A 14,199-nucleotide genomic window follows, 5' to 3' on the forward strand; every position below is an offset into this window, starting at 1 on the left:
AATTATGTAGAATAAGACTCATTTCTGTGGTTCTAATGAGATATTTAGAACAATGTAACATGAGGGGACCGGCTTGTTGGGGTATCTGTCCCACCCGGCACCCCAAAGCCGGCAACTCCCAAGGAAAAATTACACACAGGACTCCATAAGATTATAAACTGATTGGGCCATTAAGGCAGGCTACTTATTAGCTCTTATAACTTATGCTACCCCATTATCCTTATCTACGTTAGCCACATGGCTCAGTACCTTTTTCAGCTGGGCAGGTTACATGCTGTCTCTTTGGTGGTCTGCACAGGAATGGCAGCGGGAGCTTCTGCTTCCAGAATACTCCCAGTCTCTTTGCTCCACCCCTACTTCCTGTCTGGCTTTTCTGCCTATACTGCCTGCCTGGCCAATCAGTGTTTTATTAAAATATGATTGACAGAATACAGACAATTCTCCCACACCAGAACAAGGAATTTTAAGTAAAAAAAAATTCGATTTTGTTTTAATAATAATCCAGTGCCTTGATTCTGTATGGTCTCTATGGAAACATGTATAACTGCCCTCAGAAAGCAGTTCTGATGGAAATTCAAGGTTCTATTAAGAAAATTAGAATACACATCTGTGGTAGTTTGAAGGTAATTGTCCCTATAATCTCATAGAGAATGGCACTATCAGAAGGTGTGGCTTTGTTGGATGTGGGCTTTGAGCTCTCTTATATTCTCAAGACATACCCAGCTTCTCAGACCACTTCCTGTCGTCTGTGGGATTAAGATGTATCTCCTCTTTCACTCTCAGCTTTTTCTCCAGTACCATGTCTATCTTCACACCGTCATGTCCTATCATGATGGTAATGGGCTAAACTTCTGCAAGCCATCCAATTAAATGTTTTCCTTTGTAAGAGTTGGCGTAATCATGGTGTCTCTTCACAGCAATAGAAACCCTAAGATAATCTTCAATGTCTCCTCCAGTCTCAAGAAAAGGGTTGGAGAGAATAACAAGGCCTGTGTTCTTGCAACAAACAATTATGTTCTGTTTTAATTGTTATACCTTGAACTCTTTTCACCTGTTTCTCTGGGTTGTCCATTTTGCTGACCATGCACTGCATGACATTTTTTTTGGCTACATATTTTAAAACTGGAGTCAATGTCTAAATAATATTGTCATATCTTAAATTATCTGAAATAGGGAGTTGATCTTAGAAGGCATTTCAAAGTTATTCATAGAGTGTATAGGTAAATAATGTCAATATAAAAGAAATATATAAATATCACAAACATCACAGATTTTTTTCTTGTTTGCTAAGTGTGTTTTCCCTGTGCATATGGTTTAGTGGAAGAACCCATTAGAAATTGTTCAGACTGAAAACTTGTCTTACGTCCCTTATTTTCTTCATTAGGAAGTTGTGACATAGTTGTACTTTCAACTACATCACATTTCAAATGACTTCTCACAAGCTCTGACACCATTTCTAGGCAGACTAGGGGTCAGCCAACTATGATGGTATGGGCCAAATCCAGCCTGCAGTCTGGTATTACTGAAACATTGTCGTTTGTTTTGTTTCCATGTGCTTCAGTAAATGAGCAGATAGCAAACAAGTTGCCAGGACTATTTAGGAAAAATCTGCTTAAGGAAATAATAACATATTCTGTCCCATCTCCTTGTATATTCCTAAAGCCCTTTAACATATAAATAAAACATTGTTAGCTCATAAATTTCCAATATGCTGACTCCTACCTTAAACCATTTTCCCTTCAAAAACAAATTAGTTCACATTACTGCATGTTTAATGTCCCCAAAAGGTTTTTTCTTACATTCAAAATCCAGTCATCTTACCACAGCTGGTAAATTCTTTGTTCTGGGTTGTTTTCATCCAGGGCAAAGAAGTTCCTGCCCCTAAATCCTCAGTCTTTGTACTTTATACAGTTTCTTCAGAGTGCTTATGTGGAACTAAGTTAATTTTTCAGTTATCTGTTTATTTCCCTGTTACCCCTGCCCCACCTGCCTGTCATTACAGTGTGCAGCTCACTTCTGCCCCTGCTGGTATCAGTATGAGAATGCAGGTAATAAATAGTTAACAGGACACATGTGATTGGCTAGTTCTGTGCAGGGAAGAACATCTCTTAGAGCAACTAACTTTATGATGAAAGGCCTATATTGATGTGTTACTGGAAATACTCTGTTTCTCATGTTTTTAGAACTCACTTTCCTCCCTCTCCCACAGCCCATGGGCATTCTTTCCATCCTTGAAGAGGAATGTATGTTTTCTAAAGCTACTGACAAGACTTTTGAGATCAAGCTCTTTGATAACCATTTTGGAAAGTCACCCTACTTCCAGAAACCCACATCTGCTGAGGAGAAATATGAAGTTCACTTTGAAGTCGCTCATTATGCTGGAGTGGTGAGTTAATCCTCGATTCCCAGGCCCATACTTTCTGGACTCTACATCAAATGGACTTGTCCAAAACCCTCAGCTAATATTTTGGTACTGTATATGTTAAATGACCAGGTGAACAAATGCATCTCCATGCCAGTGGAGAGGTGGTGATATCATTTGGTGCTCATGAAATGAAACATCCACACTATAGTAGCGTAGGCACAAAGATCAGAAATCTCACTCAGCCTCAAAACAGGGCTGCTCTGAAAGGCCTGGAGATCATCCATGTCCTGGGACACCTCCCCTCAATTGTCTTTTTTTCTTAAAAAAAAAAACTGTGTAAGTGATCTCAAATCACCCTTTTTAAAGACATGATGTGAAGAAGTGGTCTCTAAATTTTGGTCAAAAATTTTCTAATAACCCTTATTGCCTCTCCATTGACACATGTGTCTTTTTTTTTCCTTTTTGTAGCCAGTGATTGCAAGAGAGTGGATATATAGCCAATGGATGATAACAATATACCTCAACCTACAAATGACCTCCCATGTGTACTCAGATATAGTCCTCTTCTTGATGTCATGCAATATAGTAATAACTACATCTAAAATATTGTTGTGTTTGCTAATTTTCTTCTGAGTACTCAGTATGTGTCAAGAGAATAGATTTTTTTCCTAGTGCCACCAATGAAAAGGTGTCGATGTGAATTGTTTCTAACAGAGATAAAGTCCCATCCTCCCTGTCCCTTTCTTTGTTTTTTCTCTTAAGCTTTTTTCTCACCCATTACTTCTTTCTCTGTCAATTCTTTATAATTTTACTTTCCTTTGAAAATGTGAAATTTAAAAATCTCACTGGGCTACAGATGGCCTTCCAGAATGCTACTCAGTATTGTTACTAAATTAATACTAAATAATAAAATTTGTGGGTTTTTTTAAAGCAATGCATACATTTCCTTTTTCAGTGTATGAATGTATACCTTTTCTCATTTTGTTACCTGAAACACATGTCTTTCCAAAGGTCCCTTATAACATCAGTGGTTGGCTTGAAAAGAACAAAGACAATCTTAACGAGGCAGTGGTGGCTCTCCTTCAGAAGTCCTCCAATAAAGTCCTGGCAAGTCTCTTTACAAACAACTTCCTTTCTGGCAGTGGTGAGTTGGTCTTCACTGAAATTTTACCTCCACTTAGGGATTGGCAGGTGAGGTGACTTTTACAACAGTCCTTTCTTCTTTCTGTGGTAAGAACTTCTGCTTTCTGTGAAGTCCTTCCTGTTATAGAGGATTCATGGCCAATTCCTGCTTTTGTTTAGACTTACCTACAAAGAAAAAACAAACAATACAGCTTGATGAATGTTTGGGGACAATAATAATCCTCAAATAAATATCAAGAGACTAATCTAAGTTTTGCAAATCTTAATTGACTTTATTTGCAATTCTAAATTGGCTGACAATCCGAAAAAACAAAACAAAAAAAACCCTGATTCATATTACACCATGCCACCACACGTAAGATGTGCTCTTCATATCTAGAGACAGGAAAATGATACCTAAAACTGGAAGTTCTTGAGAGAACTTTGTTGATTATAGCTCGCATTTATCTTAGGTGAATATGGTTTGAATAGTTGGCTGACTATGTTTGACTACTGTAGGAATTCCTTCTGTATATGTGTTGCTTTATTGGTTAATGAATAAAGAATCTACCTTGACCTTTGATAGAACAAACTAGAGCTTGGTGGGGAAAACTAAACTGAATGCTGGGAGAAAGAAGGTGGAGTCAGAGAGAAGCCATGTAGCCCCATTGGAGAACTTTACTCAGTAAGCCACTGCTATGTGGTGATACACAGATTAAGGGAGATGGGTTAGTTTAGGATATGAGTTAGCCAAAATTGTACTTAAGCTTTTGACCAAGCAATGATTTAAAGAATATAGTTTCAGAGTGATTATTTCGTGGTCTGGGAAGCCGGAAATGAATAAACAGCCTCTCCCAACAGATTAGGACCTGGCAACTTGCTCAGGGTTGGCTGTAATTTGCCAATCAGAGAAACATTTGAGATCAATTTAAGAAGTCCTAAGGCAGCTTTGGGCCAAAGTTTTTCTATCTGTCTGTCTTCTATCTATCTATCTATCTATCTATCTATCTATCTATCTATCTATCTATCTATCTATCTATCTATCATCTTTTTGTTGTTGTTGTTAATACATGTTGAAAAATCACAATATTTCCACTAGATCTATGAACTTTATTTATTTATTTTGCAAAATGGGAACTGTAGGTAAATATTAAATCTTTCAGGTTTAGATTCCCTCAGCACACACGGGATGGAGTGTACCAGCTATTCTTTCAGTAGGGTGTGCACTCTCGCTTCCTAACATTCTCTCCTTTCTATTATTTTATTCCCAGCTTCACATTAATTCCTGATCTTTCTTAGTTTGTTTTAGGTCTCCTGATAACATGGTCAAGAAATAGATGTAGAATTTAGCATTTCCTGGATTTTTCAGTGCATGACAATATAATTAAGGAGCAAACATAGCATACTCTGGGCCTGTGCAGAGGAGAGAGAAGTGAAAGTGATTGTGTTTTATTTTTGTAATTGGCAGACAATACCATTGCCTGATTCTACTTTTAGTAGTTTTTTTTAAAGACTGTGTTATGACAGTGACTGATCCCAGACTTCTTACAACTGGCACAAGTACTGTGTCCCCCTTTGGTCTGTGTCTTCTAGTGTGTCTCTGAGTTGGTGAAGCAGTGGCCATATAATTTACAGCTCTTTTTTCTTATTTTATTGAGCTATACATTTTTCTTTCCTCCCCTCCCTGCCATTCCTCTATCCTTCAACCCTCTCCCATGGTCCCCATGCTCCCAATTTACTCAGGAGATCTTGTCTTTTTCCATTTCCTGTGGTCCTCATTGTCATCTAGGTTCTCTAGGGTTGTGAATTGTAGGCTGGTTTTCCTTGTTTTGTGTTTTTAAAAAAACTTCGAAACTGAGGAGTGAGTAGATATGATATTTGTATTTCTGGGTCTGGGCTACCTCACTCAATATGATGTTTCCTAGCTCCTTCCATTTGCCTACAAAATTCAAGATGTCATCATTTTTTTTTTCTGCTGTGTGGTACTCCATTGTGTAAATGCACCACATTTTCCTTATCCATTGTTAGGTCGAGGAGCATTAAGTTGTTTCCAGGTTCTGGCTATAACAAACAGTGCTGGTGTGCACATAGTTGAGTACATGTCCTTGTGGTATAATTGAGCATCCTTTGGATATATATACAAAAGTGGTATTGCTGGGTTTGGAAGGAGGTTCTTTCCTAATTTTCTGAGAAATCACCACACTGACATCCAAAGGGGCTGTACCAGCTTGCACTCCCACCAGTAATGCTGGAATGTTCTCTTTACCACACAACCTCTCCAGCATAAGTTGTCATCAGTGTTTTTGATCTTGGCCATTCTTACAGGTATAAGATGGAATCTCAGAGTTGTTTTTATTTGCAATTCTCTGATGACTAAGGATGTTGAGCATTTCCTTAAATGTCTTTCAGCCATTTTAGATCCCTCTATTGAGAGTTCTCTGTTTAGGTATGTACTCCATTTTTTTTAGTGAATTATTTGTTCTTTTGATGATCAATTTTTTGAACTCTTTGTATATTTTGGAGATCAGACCTCTGTCTGATGTGGGGTTAGTGAAGATCTTTTCCCATTCTGTAGGCTGCTGTTTTGTCTTGTTGACTATGTCTTTTGCTTTACAGAAGCTTTCAGTTTCAGGAGGTCACATTTATTAATTGTTTCTCTCAGTGTCTGTGCTACTTGGGTTTTATTTAGAAAGTGGGCTCCCGACCACACCTAGGAGAATCAGAGCAGGGGATAGCCAGACAGTTGGGAAGGGATTTGGAGTTTCTCTCTTCAAGGTGTACTGCATTCTTTGCATACAGAAGGAAAGAACTATGTTAAAAAAATTACTATAACACTTCTTGTAAATAATTCCTTCTAAAATTCGAACTCACCCCTACATTAAGCAGTCCACAATAGCTATACTTTCTCTTGGCAAACTGATAGATTTTAGATCAGAGTTATAGCTTAAAAATGAAATGTCCGGTAATTGTATTCCCTATTCAAAGGTGGGGAAGTACACAGAAATCATGTAATCCACTTAGAGGACCTGAGCCCCCTAAAAGGACATTCGTGATAAATTTTATGACATGTGCCTTTATAAAGTTACTATTCAGGTTCAGAAATTATGTATTTTAGTTTTCTGTACTAATATGTATCCTGCAGTCTCCAAATTGCCCATGGCTTTTGTCCTTTCTGCTGTTATACATCTGAGTGAATTGTGACTGCACAGCTGTTTACAGGATATTTGACTTAGTGTAGATTCTTTTGCTTCAATAATAAAGAAAGAGGAATAGATTTGCCTTTTTCATAAACCTTGAAAGGATGTGGGTGTTGCCATAAACAGTCAACACAGATAAACTAAAAAGATAAGCATAAAAAGGCCTATCATATCATACGGGGGTGACTACTAGTGATATTTCGTTTCCATGTCTCCCAAGATTCTTCATTTGCAATCATTTATAACCTAACTGTGCTTAAACCTAGGCATACACACTCAAGATAATAATATTCAAAATAGACATTCTGTAACTTCTTCTCTTAAAATAAAACTAAAATTTTTCCATATTTGTTATATGATCTACATAAATCATTTTAAAGCTGCAGTATTCATTCTACTGTATGCATATTTATTCATGAGTTAATGTTTCTTAATAGACTTTTCTTAATTTTTCTTTTGCTCAAATTTTTCCACAGTGACTAGATAATGTTTGAGTGAGTATATTTATATAGTTTTCTGATTATTTCTTTAGGGAGAAGCACATTAGGCATTTTTTTGAAGGATGTATGTATTCACAAAGCTTTTTGGTACATACTATCATGTTTTAAAACTTGGATGAATTTGTTTTTATCACTCTGATGACAACATTATATATTATGGAAAACAGAATTTTTAAATCTTTTTTTTTCTTTTTCTTTTTAAGCTACACAGTTTGGTGAGAAGGCACGCAGGAAAGCAGCATCATTCCAGTTGATTTCATCTCTGCATAAAGTAACTTACATTTAAAAATTAAATAATTCTTACTATTGTGTATGTGTGTGATGTGTGAGCATGCATTTCATAGCAATCATGGGAAGTTAGAGAGCAGCTTTGTGAGCTCAGCTCCCTTGTACATTTATGTGGGCCCCGGGGATCAAATTCAGGTAACTAGGCTTCCAGGGCAAGTATGTTTACACAGGGAGCCACTTCTTCAGCCCTATATAAAGCCACTAAGGTGTCGTGGATAAAGCCATATTTGTTATTGTGAATGACTCTAGGAGTCACTAGTGGTGCCCTGACCAGGTTCCATTTGTCAGTCTGCACTAGTTCTCTGGCTGGTGTGACTATTGGCTCATAAAGTCTCCCAGTGGGTAGAACTGCCCTCAGGCAATAAGAAGCTAAGACACATCATTGTCCGCCTCTCCAGACTTTGGCTCTGCTCTGCTCCTAGAGAGGACCACTGCGGTACACTGAGTTTGTGGAGTCAAACCTGAGGCTAAATCCACACTGTTGTCTTTTCTTCTGTTCTCTATCCTGTTCCCTTTACTTTTAAATATTTTAAATCATCTAAGATTGCGATTCTGTACAATCTCATCCAAAATAAAGACTTTAAAGATAGAAAACTGAAGAAATGATAAGCAACCTTTTTCACTCGGCTTCAAAAGTTACTGGATTCAAATTCAAAGTAGGTGGAAATGACTCAAAATGGCACTGTGACTGTCGGGTAAGTATTGACTTGCCATAGGAAAGAAAATAATGTGTTTGGTAAGCATGTAAAAATGTTGAATTCATTGTGTCCCTGTTGGTGCTCTTGTCGAATATCAGATTCAGCTGACAGATTTAGACTTTCTGAAGTTCTTTTGCAGCTTGCAAAGTGATTTTGTGTTTATTATGGCTTTTATTTTAGGAAAATATAAATAAATTGATGACAGATTTGAAATCAACAACACCGCATTTTGTGAGATGTATAAATCCAAATATGAACAAAATACCAGGTAAGAACTAGACATTTTTACAATTTGCAGTAGGAAATATATCTTAGTTCATTCAGCCTTGTTGAAAGTACTTTAAAGAATTATTTGCTATTTACTCTATAGAAAAGTAGATTTTCATATAGAAAAATGAAAGGAAGTCAAATCCGAGTTCTCTGGAACCTTCCCTAGGCTGCTGTGAATTCAGTTTTAGGTGGCCACACAGAAAGACTTCCTAAAGTTAGTTCCAAATGAATTGATCTTTGAATTTTAGGTTAAAACATGGGTGCTACACTTCTATCCCATTCATTAGAAAGAGAAAATATTCTTAAATGTATTGAATAATCAGTCAGGATGATATTTTGGCACATGAATAATATTTGGTTTTCATAATCTAAATTAACCATGAAAATCATTTTAGAAAATGTTAAACATTTTCTCTCGTAATTTTCCAAAATTAGTATCTTCCCTTTGTATGCCCATTTCCTTAGTTATGTATGTCTCAATGGTAGACACTCTTGCAATGAATTAATGACAGAAGGAAGCTAATGAGAGGACAATGTTGATTTTCCCATTCTCAAAACTATTCTGCCAAATTTAATTCTCTGGATCCCATTCCTTAGATCACAGTTCAAAGGTTTCAGTCAACTCTTTGGAATATCAGTATTCCTAGAGCTTTAGTTCAAGGTGTGCAGACTTACAGGAGCCCATATGACAAGTACCACGTCCTCAGACCATCAAGCACCCTTGAATTCATACCCTAATTGTGTTGATTATGATCTGTGTGGCTCTGTACTAATTTTTGCTCTTATTAACTTACTGTAATTACAAACCCAATCTTGACAGATTGTGACCTAATTAGGGAGACTGTGATGCCAAGTCATGTTGTTATTGGAATTTTTATAAGGGAGACATTTCAACATTGCGTGTTTATTTGTGTATATACACACATATATAACTTCATTTTTTCTTATAAATTGAGTTCTTTGTTTTTATTTGTGTGTGCACATGTATATGTGTGTATGTCATGTTATTAGAACTAGAATAACACAAGACTTTACACAAGCTAGTTAAAGATGCTATTTTTTGCTACATTCCCAGACCTTGACTAGGATTCCAAATGCATCTAAGTGTCCTGCTCCAGTCTAGCAAAGAACACAATCAGTCACCTCTGACTTTTGGAACACTTATCCTATTATAAGATGACTTCAATGAAATCAATGCAAATTTCAGCAAGTTTTCAAAACAAAAGCTTTATGCTTTAAAACAATCTTTAGTATGTAATGAAGAGAATGAGTGGATTTCATCATAAAGTGTCAGAATCTTCTAATCCCTCTTGTTATAAAAGATCTGGTTCTATACATAGAAAGATTGGACATAGAGTGTAGCTTATGTCTGTGATCTGAGACATAGTTAAAGACACAGCAAGATTTTGTGAAAGGGGTAGTCCTTGGCTTTGTCCAGAATACTTGATGAATGTCAGATACACTGGCTTCTTGGATGGCTTTTCAAAGGCTTCCACCAGAGATTCCAGCCGACAGCTATAGAAGGGCTGCTTTTGTTGAACAAAGTGGTGACAGAAGAATGCTCGCACTATAGAATAAATGTAGACATTGGCATCAGAATAGGGGCATTGAATTGGCAACAGAATTTGTTCTCCAGCAGCCCTGTTGTAATGGTGTCTTGGAAGGGTTTAGAGTGAAGGGTGTACAGGTCAGATGCTATATGATGACTTTAAGCCAGGTAGACATACATTTGAGGTTCAGAAAGTCTGAAGCAGCCTGTGTTCCTTTGTGTTGAGTGTTTATGTCCGTACTGTTTGTTTGCTTGCTGTCCTCCACTCTATAGCAGAATAGGGAAGAAAGGCCTGAATGTGGGCAAATCCACTCTAGGCATAAATGCAGACAGAATTTTGTGGTTTGTCCACCTTCTCCTTTCTTTCTACTGCCTTCCCCACTTTGTAGTATCTCCATCTCCTACTGGAAATGGCAGCCCACTTGAGCCTTCATCACTTTCTCTAGCTGCTTTCAGTTGGCAAATGTATCTGATGTCAGCTATTTGCACAGAAAAATACGTGTTCTTTTTCATTTTCCAGGAGAATGTGCATACAAAGTCTTATCTACCAGTTTGTTCTACATTAAAAAGAATTGTAGGTAAATCATATCTGTAGAAGCCTTCCTAGTAGGACAAGTGCTATAAGTGTCATCAGGTTGGAAGTTAGTGAGCACATACGAACACTCATGTATCACACTGAATTCAAAATTTCCTTTACTACCGAGGTGCAACAATGAAGATAGAATCTGCTGTGATGGATGTTTGAGAATGTTGAGTCCTTGTGCCCTTCTCTTTCAGGTGTATTGGATCCTTTCTTGGTTCTCCAGCAACTACGTAGTAATGGTGTCTTGGAAGGGATTAGAGTATGCTGTGAAGGGTTTCCAGGTCGGATGCTATATGACGACTTTAAACAAAGGTAAACATACATTCGAAGTTCAGAAAGTCTGAAGAAGTTTCTTCTGTTTCCTCTGTATTGAGTGTTTATGCACGTACTATTTATTTGTTTTGTTTACTCCATTCCATAAATTAATATGTTCTTGTGGTGATGAGACACATGCTGAGAGAACTCTATATTATTTGTTCTTAAATTCAATAGCTATATAGCTTCAGTGCCCTGAAGTCTCCGTTAGTGGATAGTAGACCCACATGCAGAAGAAATATATATGGAAGGAAGTTGGAAAGCCTGAAGTGCATCTCTGAAATCTATGTGCTTTGTGGTAGCTGTCACCCAATGAAGCTGTTGCATTTTTAGCAACAGTGAAAAAAAGGATTCAGCATTGTTTAGGTGGTAGGAGTCAGGGGAGGCATCTTTGCTTTCCATGTCCTGAATTTGAAAAGTGAAAATTATAGTTTATCAAGACAATTCGAGAAAAATGTAAAAGAGCAAGCAGAGCACCTGTCTAGGAACTGAAAGTCACGTGTCTACAGTTCACCATCAGGGTGAAACACTTTGGTAAAAGTCAATTTAACCTTTCAGTTTTCCTGTCCACATACTAGATCTACTCACACGTTCCCCCTTTTCCTCCTCAGTCCCCACTTTCCCAGGAAAATTAACTTGATAACCATAACACTGTAGAGACTATAATCAGACCCATTGGACCGAGTGCTGATAGCATCTTCACTGTTGTTGCCAGGAGTTTTGTTAGAGTCGAGCAGATTGGAAGGGGAGCTAGAGGTCTGCCCCAGCTTTCCCTCCTTTGTTTCAGAGTACTCTTTGTTTGAGTCATATGATCCTCTGGTACCATTTCAAAATAGGTACTGCATTCTAAACCCAAGGAAATTTTCAAAGAGTGAGTTTGTGAGCAGCAGGAAAGCAGCTGAAGAAATACTTGGCTTCTTGACGATAGACCATTCCCAGTACCAGTGTGGAGTCACCAAGGTAACCCAGAAACATCAATGCATTTGGGAGGGAAGTGGGAGAGAAAAGCAAAGACTTTAAAATATTGGTAAATGCTTAATTGTTAAATAAGTTCTTCAGTTCTTGTGACTGGAAATAATACAAATCGAGGTCAATTCATCATGGAAATTTGAATTCTGCTTGAGAAAGAAAATCCATTGTTAGTTAAACAAGTCTAGATTTTATTTATATCATTTATTTCAGTATCAAGAATTAAATCTAGGGCCTTGCACAGTATAGTGAAACATTTCCTCTTTGAATTACACTTCATCTTGCATATAAATTTGATAGCTAATTACCTAGCCAAATTCAGGCCAGTATGTAAAATACTGAATTGACCTTTCTGTGCTAGAAAACAGAGTAAGAGAAAGTGAACCAGGCTTCCAGAGATAACTGCTTGCACATGTGAAATGTTTTATGCAGTGTGCTGAATTGGAAAATAATTATTACTTGAATAATTTAGTAATTTAAATTTCAATTAGAAACCAAAACCAATTTTCTTAAATATGATTAAATTCTACTTTACCCAAGAAACCCACATATTTCTGGAAATTTCTGGTTACTAGGCTTGATCTTTTCTGGTAGTTTTTCTTAATGACATCCATGTGAGGCCGACATTTTGAAAAAGACTGTGAGGAGACAGGGTGAAAATTTGTCTGTCTGTCTACTTTCTGTCTACCCATCCTTCCTGAGCTTGCCTCATTATTCTCCTGCCTCAGTTTTTAGAGTTACTAGGATTATAAGTGTCTGCAACTTACCAATATAGTTTTATGAATGTTTCTTTATTCTTATATTCTTATATTCTTATATTTTGAGTACTTAGAAATTAGTGTTATCATTTGTGTTTTTTCCCCTTATATCTCATTGTTTTTGCCATCTGCTACTCATTGGGGCTCAAGCTCACATGTGCTAGTGAGAATCTCAAATCACATATATTAAGGAGGCTTTTTCATGTGAATGGGAAAATGAAAGTGCAAGGGACTCATGACAAAACTGGGCATATTTTGAGCAGAGATACACTTTCACAGTTGTTCAAGGTGACTTTAAGACAGGCCACATGCATTCCTTGATGAAATTTGTATCTTAGGCAGCTAATCATCTCACATTTGTTATTACTGATTATTCTTGGGAAATGCCAAGTCTTTTACATGTAGAACAAAATTATTTTCTAGTGCGTGGGTCAGTAAGCTGAGACAACCATACGGTGGTGTGGGAAATCCTTCTGCATATGTGTTGTTTTTATTAGTTAATGAATAAAGCAACTGCTTTTAGCTAATGTCTTAACAGAGTTTAGCCAGGCTGGAAGAGATATATAGTGAGAGAGTAGGCAGAGTCAGAGAGAAGCCATGTAGCTCCACCAGAGACAGACACCAGATGCTGGACTGAACTTTACTTGGTAAACCACAGCCATGTGGCAATACACAGATAAATGGAGATGGATTAGTTCAGGATATAAGAGCTAGCTGAAAAAAATGCTTAAGCTATTGGCCAAACAGTGATTCAAAGGATATAGTTTCTGAGTGATTATTTCAGGTCTGGTCAGCCGGGAATGAATGAGTGGCATTCGCTTACATGCTTAAGCTATTGGCCAAGCAGTGATTCAAAGGATATAGTTTCTGAGTGATTATTTCAGGTCTGGTCAGCCGGGAATGAATGAGTGGCATCCGCCTACAACATGGGTATTTAAAAATTGCTTCCAGTGTCCTGTTATTTCTCTTCCACCTATTCCCAGGGTCCCTTTATGCTTTCATGGTTTCTGTGGTTGCTCCATGTAGTAAATTCACATCTGAGACCATGGAGCCAGGAATCACAGATAAGAGAGGACAGTCAGCTTTTATCTTTCTGGTCTGGGTTACGTCACTCAATACAATCTTTACTAGCTCCACCCATTTACCTATAAATTTTATGATTTCATTTATTTCGTTACAGTAGAATAGTATTCCATTGTGTATAGGTACCACACTTTCACTATTCCCTTATCTGTTGAAGGAAATTACTATTCCATTCCTGGGAATGGCATTATCAATGGACATGTTAACATGGATGGGATAATTTTGTGGGTTTCCACTCCTACCCAAAGAACCACAGGCAGCTAATGATTGCCAGAAGGGGAATTAGCCTCTCTTAGGGAAGAGCACCCTTATTGGTTGTCCAGTGTACATTGAGGTGTACTTTGAAACAACATATACACAAATAAGAAAAATGGACTCAGTAAGTTGTGCTTATTTATGTTTGAGTGTGTGCATGCATGTGGCACACACGTGAATATACACAGAGAGAAAGAGGAGGGAGATAGAGACAGACGCCCCCACATAGAGAATAACCAAAGAAAAA

The 14,199-nt window shown here is 37.4% G+C and overlaps 1 protein-coding gene across 1 annotated transcript in view; it reads left to right on the forward strand.

Annotated features, from left to right (window-relative positions):
- Positions 1 to 14,199, forward strand: part of Myh15 (myosin heavy chain 15) — a 148,977-nt gene that overhangs the window by 48,597 nt on the left and 86,181 nt on the right. Inside the window, exons 15-20 of the mRNA XM_087897259.1 lie at positions 2,210 to 2,386; positions 3,377 to 3,509; positions 7,388 to 7,455; positions 8,351 to 8,438; positions 10,767 to 10,884; positions 11,724 to 11,847. Of these exons, the coding sequence (XP_087753385.1) occupies positions 2,210 to 2,386; positions 3,377 to 3,509; positions 7,388 to 7,455; positions 8,351 to 8,438; positions 10,767 to 10,884; positions 11,724 to 11,847 (708 nt within the window). The remainder of the gene's footprint in view (positions 1 to 2,209; positions 2,387 to 3,376; positions 3,510 to 7,387; positions 7,456 to 8,350; positions 8,439 to 10,766; positions 10,885 to 11,723; positions 11,848 to 14,199) is intronic.

Source organism: Myodes glareolus, chromosome 2, assembly GCF_982192425.1.
Source record: "Myodes glareolus chromosome 2, mMyoGla1.1, whole genome shotgun sequence".
Lineage (NCBI taxonomy): Eukaryota > Metazoa > Chordata > Mammalia > Rodentia > Cricetidae > Myodes > Myodes glareolus.